We start from the raw sequence: 23,872 nt of genomic DNA on the forward strand, positions 1-23,872 counted from the left end.
CCAAAATTTGGGAGCCACGTAAGAGAATTATATATATTAGATCAGAAACACATCATTAAAAGGCAGAATGCTTTGGTGTTTTCAAAACGTAAACAAAACAAAGCAAACGTTGCCACCGGCGGAAAAGAAATACAGCCAAAATTTGAGAGCCACGTAAGAGAATTATATATATTAGATAAAATAGGAATTTAAGACAAAATTGCAGGACAGGAACACTTTAATTGTCCACTAATCTTTATATTTCCTGCTATGTTTTAAAAACCCTTATTTGTGAAAACCTTTAGCGTGGCGGTCAGCTGTCCGCCTTAGGCGGCTAGTTTAGTAATAAAGGTTGCTTACAGATAGCTCAATACGCTTTACAGAGGTCTTGAAGAGAATACTAATACCCGACTTCAACCTAACCTGTAATATTCCAGTACCAGAAACACACTTTGTTTTGATGATTACATGTTTTAAATCTTCTAATACTTTACAACCATTTACTTCCACGTTTCAACGCTGATCGCTCTGGTTATCAATGTTGTACAGAAGCATCTACTAGCAGCTTTTGTAAATAAATTCCAAAATTTATATGTAAAATTTGTAAAATTTTCTAAACATTCATACCATTTTTTTTTTCATTCTTTTGCTGTCTTTTATTTTCGAGATTTTTAATCTTAAAGCAATTAATCCTCCACTGAATTGCGTTTGATCTGTGGTGGCTTAAGGGTTAAGCTATCCAACAATCGTCCAAACAAAATATTTGAGAAAACAATATTTGAAAAAACATTATTGAAATTTATATTGTATATTAAAGTAAGTGAATGTATTTACTAGATAAAATTTTTAAAAGCTCAAAAAAATAATTTAAAGAAAGTTTTTTCACATAACGGAAGCTTACTTTTTTTTATAATTAACTAACTTGCTAATACTAGATTAATCCCTTGCTGTCTTATTAAGTTTATAAGTGCCTGGTCAGAGAGCGTTTTTAGATATTTATCGCTAGGAGCCACGAAGTCAAGTTCGTCAAAACGTAAGAATAGCTCCAGATTCTAGATTCAGATGAAGACATATGTGTGTTATCTGTTAGTAGTCGTTAAACATTCGGAAGTTTTCGGTAATCAGATGTGAAACATTTTGCTGCTCCAATATGTAAGATATATTTACAGATAATAGAAATATGAGTATATCGGTTGGACAATGGAACTGCTGAGAATGCATCTTAGTAATTAATATGTGAAAAACTGATCTATAGAGCGAAGGTTATTAAGGTGTGTCTGCTTTTTATTTTGTGCACTGTACATGCTGTCCGCCGTGGCATTGAATCGACAAGGTACTGATAGGTAATCTGAGGTATCTGGTACCAATCGCTCACCAACTGGTCCTGCGATTTCCTCACATTGCAAAGGGGGTAGCGTGGCAGCACGAATTGGGTTTTCCAAGTAGAACCACAAATGCTCTAGTGGATTAAGGTCAGGAGAATTTGGGGGACAAGACATGACTTGAAAGTCACTGGAATGTTCCACGAACAAATCCATGACGATTCGACCCTTATGACATGGTGCATTATCCTGTTGGTAAACACCATCCCCCGCAGGAAAAACTGTTGCCATGAATGGGTGAACCTGGTCTGCAACAATGTTCAAGTAGCTTACAGACGTCGGGGTTTGTTCTGTGAGGATTATGGGTCCTAATGTTCGCCATGAAAACCTGGGCGAGCCCATTGTTATAGATGGAGGGTGGTCATAATGTAAGGGCTCTTCGGTGTATATAAAATAATAAGTTTTTTCAACATTTCAAAATGTTGAAAATATCGAGCTGATAAAATTTACTTAACACTTGTTTCATGGGAAAAAGTATATCCAAAATTATGACGGATAAAAATTACTTTCTGCCATCCAGAGCAATGAGAATTAATAATTTCGGAGAATATTTTTACCGGTGCATCGTTATTTAATTTTCAATAACGTACACATATCTTAACAAATTTCGGAAGTTTCATAAAACTTTATTCATTTATTCAACTTTAGTATATTTAATTTTTTTTTTAAATCTCCATTGATCCGGAGATGTAAGTGAATAATTAATTTTAAATTCAAAATAATATCCTAAAACTTGCAACTCCGCAATTAACATCGCGCAAATGCATTTATTTACCTGGTGACATTAAGAATTGGTGCCGCAAGTCAGAATTTAACGATGCTTTAGAGAAAAAGAATATTTTTCAAATGTATAATTTGAAAGAGTTGTAATTATTAGAGATATCTATAAAAGATTCTGCGTTTTGCAAATATCTAATGGGTTAAAAATTACTTTTGGTTAGAGTTAAAGAGGAAGCAAAATTCTAGAATTAAATTGTCTCTCTTTAGGAAAAATTTAATAATTCTGAAATGCATCATATCTAAATAAGAAGATATTAAACATTTTTTTAATTCATTCTTTAGTCTTGCTAAAATTTGTTTGAATAGTAAATTTTTTATAACGAGTCATAATTAAGGAATTGTATGTAATTAAGAATCATACATTAGCCAACTGGCTTCAACTTGAAATAGATAAAACTCGTATTTCTTTTTCAATAATATCTCTATTGTTTAAATCCATTTAAAACTTGTTTATAGAATAAAAGAAAAGATATAGAATTAGAGAATGTGGACGAGTAGCCTTTGGCAGATACTTCAAAAGAATTAGACATTTTTCGGATAAACAATTTTACTAAATATTAAAAGTGAAGCTAATAAAAGAAGGTAATCTTTCTGTTGGATCAGAAAAAGTACAGGGTGTACAAAAAACGACTGACGAGTTTAAAAGATCATTTTTGAAAAAAATTGAAAAGATGGAGACGTATCGTTTGCTAACAAAACCAGTTATGTAATGCTTACAAAACCAGTTATTTGCCGAAGTAGTTTTAAAATGCTGTCAACAGATGGCTCTACTGACTGGAGAACATTATTCTTTGCTGCCTGTCAGACTATTCCAAATGAAATTTTTGCATAGACATGTTTTTATTTTGTTCTCAGACTGAAACATGCTATTGCTGCAAATAATGGCTATTTTGAAAATATTGTTTTTATAATATTTCTTAGGTAGCAGTTCCGTTTATTGGCGTACTTTATAATTAATTTCGAAAATTGGTGAGAATGGTTCTAGTTTCTTAAGCAGAGAGCAAAAACGTACATTTCTGGCTCCTTCCATTTTTCGTAAGTTTCACGTAAGTTTTCAAGTCGTTGGTCCTTTTTTAAAATACTTAATAGATGACCACTTAAAAACATAAATAACTACTTTACTATACAAGTATTACTTAGTTTTAATATAAAGCAAGTGTTACTTAGTTTTAATATAAAACAAGAGTTACTTAGTTTTAATATAAAACAAGTGTTACTTAGTTTTCTATTATTAGAAAGACATAAATTTTATTTTGAGACACTTTCAAGTTGAATGATCATATCTCTCTTATAACATTATGACATTAAATTATGCTTTAAAAAATTAGTTTTTTTTTTCTTATTAATTTTAGAGCTCTAGTGATTTTCATAGTGATGAATATTTTATTACATTTCCATCTTTTAAAAAAAGTTGCAAGTGTAAAACTTAAAATTGCGTTTTACTTTGTTAACCTTAATGCCATAAAGATAATATAGCTCAAATATTTCAAAACCAGAGCGACATACAAAAAAGAGTCTTACTCACTGACTAATTGTTAAGTACCCTTTTTATAAGTTTGCATAAGGATTCCTTTCTTAATAGCTTGTCTGCTTAATCAAGAATTCAGATGTTGTTTAAAACAATTCAAAATAATTTGAACATATTTTACGCTAGCAAAATTGTGTTAAATTTTTTTCAAAACCTCATAAAAATTTAAAACTGCATGCTTTTTAACATGAATCAAAAGTATTGAAACAATTCCATTTGTCTATTGATAGCTATTAAAGTTTTTTTTTTATTTCCAATTAGCTGCACATTCAGACTTGTGGATGAGCAAACCTAGTGCGTTCTCCAGAGGTGGTATCCACTCTTTCAGGATCACCACAATGGGTGATAATACCGTTGATCATGTTAATTTGGACGTCTAGTTTCTGCCACACAAGATGGCAGCACCGAGACTCTATTTTAGCTTTTAAAGTACAACTAAGCAATTTTCATTTAAAAACAATTACTTCAAATAGTTTTGATTTTCAAAATATACAACATTTTAAGTATACTTACTTTTGGACTAACGCTAACGAGTCCTAAAACACCAACGCTCGTTCCAAATCCACCCATGACATGGAGTAGAATATCTTCTGAACTCTCTACTCTGCTCACGTCTACCGTCATGGAAGCTTTGGGTAGAAATATTTTAGTACCGGTAAACTCAGCTGAGCTAAGAATTAAGAAAATTTCGAACAAAAAATATTAAAGTGAAGATAAACACGTTATACATAAGAGTTTAAAGTCATACAAATTTTAACACTCATTAATTCAGTAAAAAATGCATAAAATTTCTGGTGCAGTGTGTCCTAGTTACATAAAGCCCCCTTGACTTCTGCCAAAAACCATTATTTTGAAGATGTGGCGTAACTACCACTACTATTATTAAACATCAGTTCACTAGTATATAAGACATGCTAACTTGAATCAATCATGAGGTACCTTTTGATAGATGAAGGTTGGCATTGTCGATAACTCCGCTCCCCACATTGGTGCATACATTTGACTGCTAATGGCAACCCATGAGTGGCTACGACCGTGAAATTAATACACCTCTCACATTCAGCACTCAAAAAAACCCGATAACCTTAATCCAGTTCTCCCGGTCTTTCATAAGTACAGCAACTAGTGGTATCCGTTCATTGAATTCCATCCCTGATAAAATTCTGGTGGGGGAGTATTGTGGCGTAACTACCACTACGGTTATTAAACATCAATTCACTAGTATATAAGACATGCTAACTTGATTCAATCTTGAAGTACCTTTTGATAGATGAAGGCTGGCATTGTCGATAACTCCGCCCCCCCCCCACACAAAGATCTGGAAAAATCTAACCTTTGTCAACATGAATAACGAATTGCATTATAATTAATTATTACTACTAAAGTTTGTGTGGTAAAAATAAAGATCGACCTTTTAATAAATCTCTGTGATGCTTCAAATTTGGAAACTAGTACTTTTGCAAATTGTTCAACTTTGATGTGAGTAATTTTGAGCATAAGTTGCAAAGGACCATCTGGCCTCACCATATATATTTTGGATTTCAAGTTAAAAATTTGTTTTTAATTTCTTTGATGTATTTGGTTTTGAAAAACACTTTTGATTATAGAATGCCATTCCACAGCACAATGGCTTTCAGAAGTTTATTCAATTAATGAAATTAATTAACACATTAATTACGAGTTGCAAAGAGCCATCTCCCCTCGCAATAGACTTCTTAAATTTCAGGATAAAAATCTGTTTTTCAATTTCTTGATGCCTTTGGTTTTGGTAAAGACTTTTGGTGATAGAATATCATTCCACAGTACAATGGCTTTCTGAAGTTTATCCAATTAATGAAATTAATTAATACACTAATTATGAGCTGCAAAAAACCATCTCCCCTCGCAATATAGATCTTTGAATTTAGATAAAAAAAATGTGTTTTTCATTTTCTTGATGCTTTGGTTCTGAAAAAAATTTCGATGATAGAATATCATTCCACAGTTCTTTGTCTGTCAAAAGATTATCTAATTAAAGATTACTACTTTATATATTTTCACAACAAAAACTCTACTGCGGTTTTCCTCAAAAATTTGAATCAGTAAAATTATATACGTTTAGTAATTTTGATTGAGTTGTTTTATACTGCTAATTAACTGAATGCATTTTAATAGTTTACTTTTATTTTGTTTAGGCTGTCCTACAAAATTACAAAGGAATTAAATATTTGTCAAAAAATATATTATTTATTACTTTCAACTACAAAGTAAGCTATCGTGATTAAACCTTTCACTAATCAGTCAACAATTCTAAAATTAGAATTTCGAATTTTAGAAAGAATACCTACAACACACAGCAAAAACAAAATAAATTCATCACCTCGTATACAACTTCTAAAACATTCTAATAGAATCGATTAAAAATTATTTTTTGTGAATTTGTCTCGTAGTCTTGATTAATAAGGCTTCTCTATAATTTTCTTTTGAATCATCTTGACTTTTAAGATTAAAGTTTTTTTTTTTTTTCAAATTACTTGAGCTAAGTGGAAAAAAACGTAATTACTTTATTAAAGAAAAGTAAACACTTAACAAATATTGCCAACTTTTTTTAATTAAAAATCATTGATTCGAGAAACTTGGTAAAATTAGAAATATTAAACCATGTAGGAAAAAAAGCTTTTGTTTTAAAAAAAATCATTTTTTCTGCGATGCCATATAATTCTTATAAAAACTATGAATTGTTGAAATTCTTAATTGTTTGGATTTCTCAATACATCATAAAAATTATTAACGCCATATTGTCTCATGCATTCTAATTTGGAAAAAAATCTAATGACATGGTCATTAATAAATAATCAATAAATATCCAGATTTTTTTGCTGTAATTGGTATAAAATCAGTGAAAGTTTTAAAGGCCGCTACTAATAAAATTTCTTTATTTATTATTTAACAGCATTTACTCATAATAATTATTATTTTTTCTTCCCTGATATCATGTTCTGCTACTGTTACTATTTTGATTTTGAATGCAAATTCTGAGCTACTTTTAAGGCAACCGGTATGTTGAGAATTTCATTAAACATAATTCCAAATAAACGTAATTCATAAAACAGAGTAAGAGGCTCATAATAGCGGATACCTGGATGTGTTTGAAATCCTGCTTTGTCAAAATATGTAAAAACTAATTAGCTTTATCGTCCATTATTTCTAAATTTGCTATCGTTTTTTACCTTTGTTTGTTTTTCTTCCAATGAAGCTAACTAAAATTTCTAGTATGGACACCAGCCTTGACTCAAACTTATGTTTACTGCAAGCAACAACAAAAATCTAAATAAGCGTTACCATGTTATGATGTCTCCATTTTCATCTTTAACTAAAGAGCATTGGCCTAAGGAAATGGTGTCTTTGAAACCTTGTCGATACGCTTTGGCCGGAATGGAAACAAGACGACCTGCAACGGCTCCTTCTTTTTCCTTTACATTATGCGTCTCCTTTACAGCTGATTTTCTAAAACAAAATCGCGAAAATATAATATTTGAAAGTTCTCAATGGTTATAATGGTTTCTTCATAAAATTAATGCTAACTATGTTCAGTATCCGAAAAAAAAAGCATTGTCATGAATTAAACCTATTCAAAATCATAGGTTACAATTCTTGACTTTAAATGCACACTTTTAAATTATTCAAGAACTCTTTTTATATTGTATTTTGAACCACGATGCCTAAAAGTGCAATCAGTTGTTAAACAATGAAATTTTTCTCTTCCAATAAAAACTCATATACTGCAATGTTTATTGAATTAATCAAGTTTTGTATGTTATAATACATTTCCACTTGATTTCAGGCAACGATTTTCGAATTTTTATTTTATAAATTCTATCATAAAATACATTTAATTGATTTTGTTTTATTTGATTTTAATTCTTCAAAAATAGGAATACTGTCATTTCTTTTTATGAGTTTTGATTATAATTTCTTTTTAAATGTTGATAATTAATTAATAATGGTCTCAGCATTTTTGCATTAACAGAATTCCTATATAAGTTTCAGCAGTTTTTATAAAATTTGCCACTATATAAAATTAAATCGAATGTAATAAATGCAACGAAAAAAATTGTAAGCAGTAAAACTTTAAAAATTTGTCTAATTTATTAAATAGAGATACGTTGAAAATTAACCAAAATTTTTATTACAGATAACGTTACAGGGGTGCTGTCTTAGAACAATCTTATCGCGGTAACGAATAAAAACACACTTTGATCATTTAATGATTTTATTACAACATCTATACAATATATTTAAAACAAAATATAACTGTTCTAGAACTGTTGGGTACTAGAACTGAGGTGATTAGAACTAGAACTATAGTAAAAGTTAAAGGCAATTTAAAAGCTTAAAAAAGGCAATTCCATCTAGCTTTAACATGAATTCCTGAATAGCTTAACCAGTATTAAATTTTTCGAAGAACCGCTTGAGTCCCTTATAATGTTGACCTGTCCAATCTAGCCTTAAAAGCTCATTATTCATTAATGGAAGTAGAGCTTATTAAAAGAGACTATTATTAGTCATAAAAATGATTAATAAAAATTGCCTAAAGTAGCAATTAAAGCAATAAAGACCGTAACGAATAATCCCCAATGCTGTTCTTGTAAGAAGAATGGAAGAAGAGCTTATTAAAATAGACTATTACTAGCTATGAAAATGATGAATAAAAATAGTCTAAAGTAGCAATTCAAGCAATAATAAAGACCGTAACGATTAATCCCCAATGTTGTTCTTGTAAGAAGAATGGAAGAATAACTTATTAAAATAGACTATTACTAGCTATAAAAATGATGAATAAAAATTGTATAAAGTAGCAATTAAAGCAATAATAAAGACCGTAACGATTAATCCCCAATGCTGCTCTTGTAAGAAGAATGGTAGAAGAGCTTATTAAAATAGACTATTACTAGCTATAAAAATGATGAATAAAAATTTTTTAAAGTAGCAGTTGAAGCAATAATAAAGACCGTAACGATTAATACCCAATGCTGTTCTTGTAAGAAGAATGGAAGAAGAACTTATTAAAATAGACTATTACTAGCTATAAAAATGATGAATAAAAATTGTTTAAAGTAGCAGTTAAAGCAATAATAAAGACCGTAACGATTAATACCCAATGCTGTTCTTGTAAGAAGAATGGAAGAAGAACTTATTAAAATAGACTATTACTAGCTATAAAAATGATGAATAAAAATTGTTTAAAGTAGCAGTTAAAGCAATAATAAAGACCGTAACGATTAATACCCAATGCTGTTCTTGTAAGAAGAATGGAAGAAGAACTTATTAAAATAGACTATTACTAGCTATAAAAATGATGAATAAAAATTGTTTAAAGTAGCAGTTAAAGCAATAATAAAGACCGTAACGATTAATACCCAATGCTGTTCTTGTAAGAAGAATGGAAGAAGAACTTATTAAAATAGACTATTACTAGCTATAAAAATGATGAATAAAAATTGTTTAAAGTAGCAGTTAAAGCAATAATAAAGACCGTAACGATTAATACCCAATGCTGTTCTTGTAAGAAGAATGGAAGAAGAACTTATTAAAATAGACTATTACTAGCTATAAAAATGATGAATAAAAATTGTTTAAAGTAGCAGTTAAAGCAATAATAAAGACCGTAACGATTAATACCCAATGCTGTTCTTGTAAGAAGAATGGAAGAAGAACTTATTAAAATAGACTATTACTAGCTATAAAAATGATGAATAAAAATTGTTTAAAGTAGCAGTTAAAGCAATAATAAAGACCGTAACGATTAATACCCAATGCTGTTCTTGTAAGAAGAATGGAAGAAGAACTTATTAAAATAGACTATTACTAGCTATAAAAATGATGAATAAAAATTGTTTAAAGTAGCAGTTAAAGCAATAATAAAGACCGTAACGATTAATACCCAATGCTGTTCTTGTAAGAAGAATGGAAGAAGAACTTATTAAAATAGACTATTACTAGCTATAAAAATGATGAATAAAAATTGTTTAAAGTAGCAGTTAAAGCAATAATAAAGACCGTAACGATTAATACCCAATGCTGTTCTTGTAAGAAGAATGGAAGAAGAACTTATTAAAATAGACTATTACTAGCTATAAAAATGATGAATAAAAATTGTTTAAAGTAGCAGTTAAAGCAATAATAAAGACCGTAACGATTAATACCCAATGCTGTTCTTGTAAGAAGAATGGAAGAAGAACTTATTAAAATAGACTATTACTAGCTATAAAAATGATGAATAAAAATTGTTTAAAGTAGCAGTTAAAGCAATAATAAAGACCGTAACGATTAATACCCAATGCTGTTCTTGTAAGAAGAATGGAAGAAGAACTTATTAAAATAGACTATTACTAGCTATAAAAATGATGAATAAAAATTGTTTAAAGTAGCAGTTAAAGCAATAATAAAGACCGTAACGATTAATACCCAATGCTGTTCTTGTAAGAAGAATGGAAGAAGAACTTATTAAAATAGACTATTACTAGCTATAAAAATGATGAATAAAAATTGTTTAAAGTAGCAGTTAAAGCAATAATAAAGACCGTAACGATTAATACCCAATGCTGTTCTTGTAAGAAGAATGGAAGAAGAACTTATTAAAATAGACTATTACTAGCTATAAAAATGATGAATAAAAATTGTTTAAAGTAGCAGTTAAAGCAATAATAAAGACCGTAACGATTAATACCCAATGCTGTTCTTGTAAGAAGAATGGAAGAAGAACTTATTAAAATAGACTATTACTAGCTATAAAAATGATGAATAAAAATTGTTTAAAGTAGCAGTTAAAGCAATAATAAAGACCGTAACGATTAATACCCAATGCTGTTCTTGTAAGAAGAATGGAAGAAGAACTTATTAAAATAGACTATTACTAGCTATAAAAATGATGAATAAAAATTGTTTAAAGTAGCAGTTAAAGCAATAATAAAGACCGTAACGATTAATACCCAATGCTGTTCTTGTAAGAAGAATGGAAGAAGAACTTATTAAAATAGACTATNTATATATATAAAGCAAGTTCACAGTAAATACCAGCACCGGCGTTAAGTCGCATAGTTTCTTCCTTTATTATTAAAAATAATTATTCATCGATTTAAAACTGAAGTATAATCCAAATTAACAAATTAACAAGAATGGTGTTTAAATTACAAATAACATTGAGTCTAGAATATCCTACGAAAAAAGTGTGAAAATTAAACAATTCGATTCATATTACAATAATTACATCTATTAATAAATTTAAGTAAATTCAAATGTAAAATTTTATTGTTTCCGCAATTTTGAAAGTAAAATTCAATATTCAAATAAAAAAAAGTTATTTTCATTACTAACCCATTATTTCGGTTAATTTTACCATTTACTGAAATTCGCAAATATTCAAATATTTATCTCCCAATTATTTTTAAGTATATCAAGTATTTTACAAATCAAATCACATTTATTTGAATCAAAGCAATCATAAGTCAAATCATCTGGTTTTATTACCACGTATTTCCTAAATTAACATTTTCTCAAATCAACAATAGGATTAAGTATTACCCCACTCATTCAGGAACCATCCTTAGTAGCAATAATTTTTCGTTTTCAAAGAAAAAATATTCGAAACTTAGATTAAAAAAGATGAATAAATGCCAAAATTATAATAATTTGAAATGTTAGATCCAAACTATTTAAGAACACATCGTCGCCATTGTTTAAAACTAAATGATCCTACATAATTTTATTTTAATTCCATCAAAAAGAAATTCAACTTAGTTTTGAATTTTGAAAAGATTAATTTTTATGGACAAACAATTGCAATGTAAATATTAGCAGAAGGATTAAATCCTTTTCACGCGAATCCTTTTCACGCTATTTATTACCTAACCCAAGAGTTACCTAAACGAGATCTATGCTATGATAAAATTCTTGTAAAAAAGTAAATAAATACTATGAGTTACTAATAGATTCAAGAGTTGTGCCATTATATAAAGTCACGTTTCCCTACATTCATTCCACTTTTTAAATAAAAATCATGAAATATTAAAAATATAGATCTCATGTCAAAGTTAAATTAACTATTAAAAAGGTGATATTGCTAATTTTTTTAAAATTTTATAATACTTAAAATATGTACTCGTCACAAAAAGAAAGAAAACCTTAAAAACACTAAAATGATTAATTTTATAAATTTACCATAAAAAAAATTTATTATTTTAAAAAAAATTTAATTTATTATTTTAAAAATTATTTTAAAAAAATAGGTGAAGCTTTTATAAAATGTCACATAGATGTTGAAAAAATAGTACAACACTTGAAAAAAGAAATTATTGTTCTACAAGAGAATGAAAATAGTTTTATCATCTGTCTTAAATTTCTTTTTTTTCTATTACAACTAACGCCATCTGTTGTTGAAACTGTATCCTAATTTCAGTTAAATGAGAAGCACTTCAAATTGTATGTACTATTTTTTTTTAAAATCTGTAAAATAATCTTTCATTGTGCCAACTATAACATATATTTTATTTTTTAATAAAATATTATATTTTCAATATTTTTTATCAGCCTTGATAATATAATGTCAGAAATGAATAATATTTATAAAAATATTATACTTTAAATTCCTGCAAAATATTTTTCTACTCATTTATTCTATACATGTTTTAAAAAAATTTATTTAATATGTTCATGCATTTATATATTTTTATAAACATTAGTTTTTTGTTCATTTTTATATTTTCTTGATATATATTTTATTTATTTTTTAAAGTTTTAAAATATTATTACACTATACGTTCTTACGGTTTCACATCCATATCCTCGCAATTAAAGTATACTATTAATAGAATTAATATAATACTTACGGAATACTATGGATTGAAGCTCCGTTTATAATTATTGTGAGACATTGAGTCACAAAAACTGTCAGAATGATTTTAATATGCATTATTAAAAGACACTTAATTGAAATACCTTTTTAAAAATTCATCACACGATTCCTATAATTCAATAAAATAATAAATTAAAAAATATTATTTAAAATCCATGTCGACCCAAAACAAATTATACTAAAAGAAAATAGAGCAGCGGTTTCTTCAAAGCATTAAGAAAAAAGTTTATAAAAAGTTTCAGTATTTTAATCTTTAACACTTGTAAGGTTCCCACACTTATCTAACTCCTACATCTATGCGCGATATGAATTATACGGTTCCCATTCAATATTCTATTAATGAGTTTTAACATTTAAACATGATCAAATTAATTCCAANTTTAAATATTAATAAAATTTAGTAATATACAATTTCCATACTTAATTATCAGTCCAAAATTTCATGTCATTCCTATTAAATTTAAAACAGTCACTTGTGGCCCTAATACTTACCTAGCTAAACATAACCACTTAAATAAAATTATTAAAAATATTATTAAAGAAGGTTTCTTTTTCTTGGATTATCACAAGTAATCAATCTATTTTAGAATTCTCAGTATTGCGCTGTAGAATATTTAATATTATTGAAATAAATACTTACTATCAAACATATACTATTGTCAAATAAAAGCATTATTATGCTTTCTTTTACTAAAATAGTTATTCAAGAAAGTATAAAAATTTCTATGTCCTTTATGTTCAGGTAAGGAATGATAAAGAACAATAAATAAAGCTGAAAAAAATTATATATAATGCCTCTTATGTTAGCCCACTAACAAAATAAATTTCTTAATAGATTGCTTATTTGGTGCAGGGAGAAAAAAAAGAAACCTTGAATAGAAAAATGCCAGACTCTGGCCATTGTTTGGAAAATGTCGCCAATAAAGATAAGTCTTTTAGGGAAATAGTAGGGATCAGGAAAACTTTATAGTATTCCGTGTAGACATGTTAATGGTAAAGCTTCTATTTTTAGATACCCTTTTGAAAGAAATCAGAAACGCAATTGCCATAAATGTAACAACCTATTTTTCTCAACAACTACTTGGAGTTTGATGAGGAATTTATTTTATGGGCGCCAAAGGAACAATTAAGGTATCGTTCCATCATCAAAAGCCTTGAGGAGATTTATCTGCATAAAAGTTTGGACTCACATCACGGTAATTTATGGAAGTTGGTAAAAGTTATTACCAAACAGTTGTTAGAAAAGGTAAAATCAAGGCATTTAAAATAGTGTTGTTGTAAAGTTGGCTAATTATAACTGCAGCCGAGAATAATATGTACAAAGAAAATTTTCGCGTGATAAACAGGCTATTGTTGTTGGAACTTTCACAAGGATATTGTTTTTTCTGTTCACGACTATGTGATTTTTATTATATTGTTGGTTAGAGAACAGTGTAATGCCTTGCTTAAGAGCATTATTTATGTGAGTCAAGATTGAACTGGTTAAAATAATTGTTTAAATATATTAAGTGACTAAGTCAATTATTTCTTTCAATAAGTAAAATGAAAAATATGACGGTGAAAAATATTTTACAAAATCATCTCAGCTTCCATAATAATGAAATATGTTCTTGTGTAAAATCATCTGTTGCTGTTGCGAAAGCTGAACTTTTATTTACTTGTCTTGTTTATTTCTCAAAACTAATTTGGTAATTATATATTTTAGAATTTTTCTTTCAGAGCAATTCCACTGTCACTAACCACAAACTTTTTAGAGTTTCAGGGCAGAGTAATTTTGTATTTTAAAAAAATTATTATTTCTCCCAATTAATAGTACTGCCATGCAATTGAAAAAAACAACGTAAGTGCTTCGCGGTTGATTCCATGAAAAGTGGGTTAACAACTATTGTCCCTCTATTGCTAATGCTATGAACGCTAAAATAGAATTTAAAAAAACTGATAAAATAAAATTTAGTTTTGAAAGTTAAGGTGACTGTTTTGTTCTAAATCATTACAACACACTTCAACACGACCACCTTCATGCATAATGTGACGCATGATTTAGTAAGCGAAAATATTAAATTACTGCTGTGAACTCACCAAATCTGTTATAACAATATATTCCTTTTATTTTTAAATGTTATTTTGAAAAATGATTACTGGGCAAAATTATTTACGCTCCCCAATAGATCTCAACTGAATAATAAAGGAAATATTTTACGGTGGAAAGCACTAGCGTCTGGAGAGAAACGAAAATCCTTCTTCTTTCATCTAAGGCTTCTCTATAGTGTGAACTGAACTGTCCGCCATTTTGGAGCAAACAAATTCGCTAGTTACATAATGTTAACATTAAAGTGAAAAGTTTGAAGCCCATTCAGATACTTAAAATTATTGATATGTGCAATCGTACAGTGATGAATTGGCCAAACAGTTTTTAAAAAAAGGCTTTCTATTGTTAAAATTTCCATAAGATGTCGAAAAAAAAGAAAAAATGGGTATTAAATTGCAGATCATACAACTGGCAGTCTGGAAGTGGAGCTCGCTTATGTGAGGTAAATACTCATTTATTTAAAATTTATTGAATTTATTTACTTATATATATATATAGTAAATTTACTTATATATTTAGTAANGAAAAAAAGAAAAAATGGGTATTAAATTGCAGATCATACAACTGGCAGTCTGGAAGTGGAGCTCGCTTATGTGAGGTAAATACTCATTTATTTATAATTTATTGAATTTATTTACTTATATAGTAAATTTACTTATATATTTAGTAAATTTACTTATATATATAGTCAACAACAAAGTACAAAACGTATACACATTATAAGCGTCAAATTAATATTTAAGCGAGAAAAAGGCAGGAACTTCATCGTAATCTAATGAATCGCTAGCGAGAATGTAGGGAAAAGGAGACATTAAGACTTGTGTGATTAACAGAGAAGCTAGAAAAGAGTCAAAAGGAAACCATTTTAAACAAATATTTTTTTACATGATTGTTTTCAATTTTCCCTTCTCCACTAACGATGCAGCAGATGTTGATAGACAACAAGTTTTTAACCAAAACGGTAATCGAATTCCGGCAATTTTCAAATGTATTTGTAATTTTTAAGATAAAAGAGAAAAAAATTTATACTTGTTATTTAACCTGTATTAAACCCAACCTCTTGTAAACCTATTAACGTGCACATTATATTAACCCCATAACGCACAGATTTTTTGAAGAAAAAAAACCGGCCAAAGAAATCAATTTTTTTTATGTAAAAAGACACACTTTCGAACATTGTTGCTATTTGTTGCCGCTCCTGGTTCAACTTTTCCTTTGGTGGACAATTTTGATATACTGCGTTTTTGTTCCAAGGAAAAAGGCTATATTTTTTTCTCGAATAAATAAGTGTTATAGCTTACAATCCCATGTAAATGATAAATATCAATAAAGCGATTTTATTTTCTTAGCTTTCACATTGTTATTTTCAATTCTCGATTACATTCGAGTGTGAAAAATTATAGCAGCATAAAATACAACGCCGCTCGAATTGTCTCTTGTGTGCACAGTTTGGCCTGTTGAGCGCGCTCGAATTAACTCGAGCGTACAAGTTAAGGGGGTTAATTTTAATTTTCAACACATAAACATTATTACTTTTCTATACAAAACTAATAGGTTTTTAAAGCTTAAGTTTAAAAAAAGTTTTTTATAGATTAAAATCTATTCACAACTACCTCATATTAACTTCTTTTGGTTATTCTTTATCGTTTTTATCATTTTCTCGTTGTTATTTTTTTTTTGTTCATTCGTATTATTTATATTATTTTTCATTGATTAGCATGAAATAGAAAATAATAAATCTTAGTAAAAAAGTATCTAAAGCAAACAATCTATTGAGAATTCTTTAAGTTCTGAATCTAAAAATTTAAACAATTCAAAGCAACACTTTTATCACAAACAATACTGCTTCCAGATAACATGTTCTAAACGCGGTATATTTTTGAGGGATACATCTACCTTCAAAATATCTATGCAATGTATAGCAGACTGACATAAAAAGAAGGTTGATCTCTAGCATGTGTAGCACATGATCTCTCTTTTATGTGATCATTCTCGTCTTGAAAGGCCTCCTTGTTTTGCAAATATCCCCAATGGAATTCCAGCTAGTATTCAAGAAAACTTGTTTTTTACGACTCTCAATAAAAACGAGTTTAACGATTCATCTGGAAGTTTCTGAAAATGAGAAACTTTAAATTGGAACGATTTATTTTCTTCACCAATGCTTCCATAAACTTAACGTAACTATTTTTGTTCCTTCGATTTAATGTGTTGGATGTTTACACTCATTCAGTACAGCAATATATATTGAAGAGAAAGTTAATTTTTACAATCACATCCCTTCAAAAATAACCTAACAAAAATTAAATAAATAAATAAATAAATATATTTAAAATGAAGTTACTATAATTTAATTTAAAAAAATAATATTTCTCGAATGATTAGTCTGCTACATTTTTGACTGTTACCCAGAAACTGAAAGTAGGGTTGTAACGAGAAAAAATACTTAAATAATAAACTTCTAAAACTATTCCAGTGGTCAATCACAGTAAGCAAATAAATGAAAAAAAAGGTAACAACCTGATTATATTTTTTTAGGGTGATAATATGCATGTTTGTATCCAGAATATGTAATATTCAGTAAAAATTCTTCAGTCAAAGAAAGCAGTCGATTATTTTAGTCATTCAAAGTTAGTTTCATTTNTTTTTACGCATATTAAAAATTAATATTCTCTTCGAAATTTTTTCAGCTTAAAAGAGAAAAGTATATTATTGAAATGAAAAAAAAACAATTTCTTTTAATAAAGGACTTAATTTGTACGGTATTACAAAAAAGTAGTAATTCGACTTAATTATTTGTTGTGAAAAAATTCAAGCTTCTAGAAATAAGCATAAAAGAGAAAGTAAGCATAAGAGAGAGAAAATGTTTGCGTAAATTTTTCTTTAAAAAAAAATTGAAACATATATTTATTTATCGTGCATGTGAATAGACTATTAAAGCGCAATTTAATGAGAAATCTAAGAGACTGAAGATAAATAACATATTACGTTCCTTCATTTACCGAATCGCAAACAAAACTTCAGCAGAAGCAGAAGAGAATTATGTTTCTAGAAAAATAAAATGAACATTCTCATTTCAATATAAATTATTTAACTCATTCATTGTGCTCTCAATAAAAATTGAGCATGAACATAAAATTTCTCGCAGGAAAATACTTAAGAATGGAAAAAAACTACTTTATTCAATTTTCTGCACTGCAAACGGGTTTGGGAAAGGAAAAATTGTTTGCTGCCAGTCTAAAGATTTATAAAATAAAGATTTATGCCAAATACGATTTATTCTATAACCCATTATTTTCAACGAAAAAAAATGGAATTTCAAAAAAGTTTCACAATTTAGCTCCAAGACCAGACGAGAAATTTCTATATACATTTTACAAAAATACGCTACTTATCTTCTAAGTTTTTAAAATGTTTCTCATTATAATTACTATTTGTTTTTAATACTGGGTGCATTCTGAATGGTCTTGTCCTGCTTAAAGAAAAATAGTAAAATATAAGAGACTACATTTTAAAACTGAAACCATTATGGAAACCACTGTTGTTTCACTCGGTATAAAAAAAAATTGTTAGCGACACCGTCATTGTTTCGAATATGTAACTTTACGCTGATTTGCTGCAAACGCTATAAATGAGAAAACGCTGAAAATTTTGAAGGAGTGTAAACAATATGCAGATAGTACGATGTAATCGAAATAGCTAAAAGAAATTTAAAATGAGTTCAAGAACTAAAAGGTGCTAAATTTGTAGTAAAAAATACCCTGCGGGACGCTCTGAAGCCTGCTGGGATGCATCTAATCTTCCAATAATCAGAAAGGGATGTTTTAATTTATGATCTTAACTTGAGTTTTTTTTTTTAATTTCAGTTTATTCGAAAGCTATTGAACTGCTGAGTGACTTTTTGCGAATTTTTTTCTCACTTATTTTGCTTTAGACAATGACTATCTATCCATTGTTGAAGGAAAATGTATTAATGTCTCACAAGATTTTCATTTTATTAGCTTACGTTTGTGCTATTTTCAATAACAAAAAAAAATAAGAGAGAGAAATAGATTAAATGTTGCCAGATATAAATTCTCCACATTTTTATTGAATTTTTAAGAAATATAAAAAAACGTAATTCAAGAGTTCTAAAGAGATAAAAGACGCTTCTTATTTAAATTAATCTAATGGTATAAGGTTATCGTTATAACATTGTTAACGGGGAAAATTACTTTTATTTTATTTTTTCTTATTGTGTCATAAATACTGTTTCCCTAAGGGTTTTTTTTAAAGTATCGTTGATTATTTTTCAAATGCAGATAATCGTTCATTTCTTTACGATTAACATATTAGCAAATTAAGATAACATAAGATAACAATAATAATTATTTATTTTATTAACGAATAACGTTGCTTTTTTTGGAAATATCAACTTTATAAAAAAATGATAAATGAGAAACTACCACCGGGGTTGGTTAATTGTGAAAGCGGAAGGCGAAGCTTTCTAGTTGGATTAAAAATTGATTTTTGACTTATAAAGTATATTATTTGTCTATATATTTATTCTATATTATTTTATTCTATATTATTTTATTCTATAGTATTTTATTCTATATTATTTTATTCTGTATTATTTNCTTATAAAGTATATTATTTGACTATATATTTATTCTATATTATTTTATTCTATATTATTTTATTCTATATTATTTTATTCTATATTATTTTATTCTATATTATTTCATTCTATATTATTTCATTCTATATTATTTTATTCTATATTTAAATACATTATTTTCCTCAAAGCAGTGCAGTTTAAAATAGCATTACATCGTAATATATATTGTTTAAAACGGATAACTATTCTATTAAAACTTGATTTTGCTTTACTTAAAACAAAAAAAATACTCTCTTGAGTAACTTAACAAGCCTAAAATAATAATGTGTGAAGATGAACAGATCATTCATCATTCATTTTTTTTAAATCGCTATTTTAAAAATAACTATTACTTTTATTTAAAAAAGTCTAATAAAAGTTGAGAATTTATTTTACATTACATTTCCTTTTTCAGAAAGATATGTAGACATATATGTATCTTTTCCTTTCCTAAAATGTGAGAAATTGACATATGCGAGTGGTTACACTTAAAAGACGCTAGCATTAGTTTTATCAGATCGATTACAACAGTTCAACTTTCAACTACATTAAGAAGGATAAAAAAATTCGATCCAAACCACGAGAAGGTAAATATCATAATTATGCTATGCAAATATCAAAATCATTGTTACTCATTATTATCATATCATTATTACCATTATTTCTTATCAAATTACTTATCCGAATTTTTTAGCATAATAAATTTATTATCTATAACAACATACTTTATTTAATTTAATATTTTTTTAATATTTTAAATTTAAGGCATTAATCTCAATAAACAGCATTTGTTTATGCAACAATCATGATCTAGTAATTTTTTTTTTAAAAGAAACTGTTTATTGAGGAAAAAATACAAATGATGTAAATATATTAATAAAATTATGTAAATATATTAATCAACATTTAATGTTTTACTTTGATATAAATAATAATAACAATATTTATTATTATTATTATAATTATAACGATTGTTATTATTATTTTTATTATAATTATTACGATTGTTATTATCATTTTCATTATAATTATTACGATTGTTATTATTATTAATTTGATTTTATCACCTGTCTTATTAGTTAAAAGATAGAAATGTTTATATGCTTAACAGGCTCTTTATCCGGTAATATTATACTGTGACAAAAATATTGGCTCAACGTTGACTCATACCTTGAACCAGTATACGTTGTAAGCTTCTTATCCTCTTAATAAGGTGTTACATTAAACCACTTTTACTACAAATTGAACCATATTATCTTGTAAACAAGTTTAAGCAGTACAAAAATGGGGTTCAACTTAAAATCCATAGTAAGATTGAAGCAAATTTGTTCTAAGTCGTGAAACCTGTGTAAGTTTACCACTACTACTTATTGCTTTATTGGTCAACTTAGATAGGTGGTCAACTTAAAGAGAAGGATATGTCACAGATTTTTCTTCACCTCTTATATTAGATTGTTCGTGTTATTAATATATATTATATGCTATCCAATCACCGTATGAAAATGGAATTAAGCAAAAATTAAGAACAAGATTAAATTTAAAAATAATAAGTCAAAATCGATAAGCACGAAAAGGCAGCTAAAACCATAATTGTCTTAATAAAGAAATATAACTAAAAATGTGAGAATGTAATGGTATATATTTCATTTTTATTTATATTGTTATTGTTAATATAATGAGAATAGAATTTCGATCTTTGAATGTTTGAGGTATTGCATTATTGTCTTATTTTATTTTCCATTATGAGGCCTCGGGTCCAAGGGCGCCGGCAGAATAATATAAAAGGGAGTGCAACCCTCTAACAAACTACCCCCCCTCCAAAAAAAATTTAATATTCTGTTATTACATTTTGTTTTGTTATTACATATATACTTTCATCTGGTAATTTTTTCAACATGCATTTATTCATTGTTAACAAGATATTTTAAAAAAAAAGTATGAATTTCTTGTACTTGCAAATTTTGCCACGAGAAACTGTATTGATGGCTCTGGCATAGCTACTAACTTTGAAACTCAAACAGTAGTTTCGTATACTAATGTGCTTGTGCACGCTTAAAATTGGTATTTATTGTGTTGATGAAATTTTACAGCTGTGAGAAGTCAGTGTGTGTTATACACCTTTGTTAAACTAAATAACTAATAGAAAAGGAATTCATAGTATTAATTTATTAGTTAGTGGCGTCTTAGTAATTGTTTTTCTCAAACTATCTAAGGAATGATACTTGTTTGAAATTAGNTAAGAAAATAATCAAAGATGACTTAGAATTCATTGAAAAAGTTATAAACAGATTTGGACAGCAAACAAGACGATTACAATTCTTGTTTGATTAAAAAATCATCAATAATTACTTAATTATTTGTTTTTGAATGAAAATATTTTTAATAAAAAAAATTTATAACAAAATTGTTTTTCTGTATCTCTTTAATTGTTTAAAGAGAAAGCCAAGGGGGTGCAAGTGCATCCCGCTGCCTGCGGCCTATGTTCGGGGCACTGTCGATTTTTGGTATTACCGCCGACAACAGAGAGACTCCATCATGTTGGCCCGCGGTGTAGTAACAAAGCGAAGCGCTGTTTTTACTAGCATGTTTATCTTTAGATTTCGTTTTGCTTGTATTCAAATTCTCACATTTTTATTTATATTACATTATATGCTACTCATCAAAGTAAGGATAAAGGAAATTTTCTTTTAAACATGACTTTAAAATTTCATTTAATATTATCCTAGGTGATAAATAGGAATAACTACAGAATAAACTATAATTGGTTGCAAATTTCTATTTATCCAAAAAATCATATTTCATTGTTAGTAACCCATGCCAGTTATATATTATGAATAATATCTTAAAATGACAATATATGAGAAAATATATGCAATCAGAAAAAAATTATTTTCATTTCATCATTTTAAAACTCAATTTGTTAAACTTACAAACATATTTGATTCTAAGACCATGTCATGTTCAACTCACGAATGGTTTTAGCTCAGTTTATTAATATCATTTCATCTTCAATGACATTTAATAGATAACATAATAACATAGGGGGAGGTCAGACAATTTGTATATGTTGTAAAAACTTTTGCCAAATTTTACCTACTTTAGCAGTCGGCATGCAAGATAGATAAGTAATCAAGTTAACAAAAAATTTTGACTCTCTTTCATTGTATGCAATAAATTTGATTCTTGTTACTTGAGAAAAACTTATACAGGTGGTCAACTTATAAGAGTGGATAAATTAACAGGTTTCACTGAATTATTGCTCAATACTTTGCCAAAATTTGTAACTGTGTTTGATGGCAAACCGACAGGCCTCTATTTAATCAATTTTCTGCAAGTAGATATTACTGTCGAAGTTAGAAAATATTATTAATATTCTTTTTCTATCAAAAATAATTTTGAAAATAAATAATGAAAATAAAGTAGTTTTCTGTTATAGATTCAGAGAGCCAATATGGCGCAAATGCTGCCATATATTCTACCTCTTCTTTTAGGAAGGACTATCAATCTCGATACAATGGAAGTTGGAGTTGATATTTTTTCAAAAAATGTTATTTTAAATCCCGAAGTAAGAAAAGTATTTTCTCTTACACGTTTTGTTTTTATTTCAATTTAGAAATAAAATAAAATTATCAGCTTTTTATATTTATATTAGCAATTTATGTTTTTGCTGTATTTTAAAATTAAATCATTTATAAAAAAAAATTTATATTAAATTACCAAACAGTAATATTATTTAAATTACAAAAATATTTAATTTGGTTTATTTCTACCTTTATAAAACTGGAGTCAGGTCTACTGTATTTTGTTTTAAAAATTATATTGTATCAAAGTTATTTAGATAATTTTCGTTCGTCCATTTACTTTAATAAATAGATGTGTTTATTTATTTATTTATTTTTACATTTTGTAATAGATTATACAAAGTCCTTTAACAGAAACGAAATATAAAATAGTAGACAATGCTGTAGAATCTAGAAACCTCTTAGATGTTGAAGGTTCCTTTTCACTTAATGTCAAAGCTGGTGTTTTCAAGGCTGGTGCGTCTGGTGCCTACTTGTCAGATGTCTACAACCGAGAAAATACAGTTGAAGTTGCAATAAAGGCTTCTTATCAGCAAGTAAGCATTGTGTATCAATAAACTTACAATCAGAGAGTTCCTATTTGTTTTTCAACTTTTTTTACCGTACTCTATAAAATTTTACTTATTTTTCCTTCGATATGGAGAAACGTTTGAATATTAAAACTCTGGCCCAAGTTGAATATAGGGGAAAGTTACCAGTTTAACGCAGATCACTGAAGTCAAGCATCACTGGCTGTGGTCAGTGCGTGGATGGGTGATCACTTGGATTAGTCTGCTAAGGGATCGAGGGTGTGCGGTATTGATCCTCGTTAAACTGTTCTACCGTAAAGTGCTCGACTTCGCGTGCAGGTCGTCGGGCTACCGAAGTGGAGGTGCCATCCCCTCTGCAGAGGATCAAAATTGTGATGCCATGTCTTCGGATCATACCTAGGGATGTTTTCCAGACCGTCGCCAATAGCCCATTGTGCAGCTCTAGTGCGACGTAAATGAACTACAACAACAACC

General features: G+C 28.0%; 2 protein-coding genes across 2 annotated transcripts in view; one reads left to right on the forward strand and one right to left on the reverse strand.

Moving 5' to 3' along the window:
* The window catches only part of LOC107454750 (uncharacterized), a 41,093-nt gene extending 28,232 nt beyond the window's left edge, over window positions 1-12,861 (reverse strand). The window contains exons 1-3 of the mRNA XM_016072030.3: window positions 12,537-12,861; window positions 6,991-7,155; window positions 4,183-4,339 (exon numbers count right to left, since the gene is read on the reverse strand). Coding sequence (XP_015927516.2) covers window positions 4,183-4,339; window positions 6,991-7,155; window positions 12,537-12,619 — 405 coding nt within the window. The 5' untranslated portion in view covers window positions 12,620-12,861. The remainder of the gene's footprint in view (window positions 1-4,182; window positions 4,340-6,990; window positions 7,156-12,536) is intronic.
* Window positions 12,862-19,731: 6,870 nt separating this feature from the next.
* LOC107454745 (uncharacterized) overlaps window positions 19,732-23,872 on the forward strand; it is a 35,451-nt gene continuing 31,310 nt past the window's right edge. Inside the window, exons 1-3 of the mRNA XM_071183656.1 lie at window positions 19,732-19,874; window positions 22,724-22,852; window positions 23,201-23,404. Coding sequence (XP_071039757.1) covers window positions 22,739-22,852; window positions 23,201-23,404 — 318 coding nt within the window. The 5' untranslated portion in view covers window positions 19,732-19,874; window positions 22,724-22,738. The remainder of the gene's footprint in view (window positions 19,875-22,723; window positions 22,853-23,200; window positions 23,405-23,872) is intronic.

The sequence above is a fragment of the Parasteatoda tepidariorum genome, chromosome 7, assembly GCF_043381705.1.
Source record: "Parasteatoda tepidariorum isolate YZ-2023 chromosome 7, CAS_Ptep_4.0, whole genome shotgun sequence".
Classification (NCBI taxonomy): domain Eukaryota; kingdom Metazoa; phylum Arthropoda; class Arachnida; order Araneae; family Theridiidae; genus Parasteatoda; species Parasteatoda tepidariorum.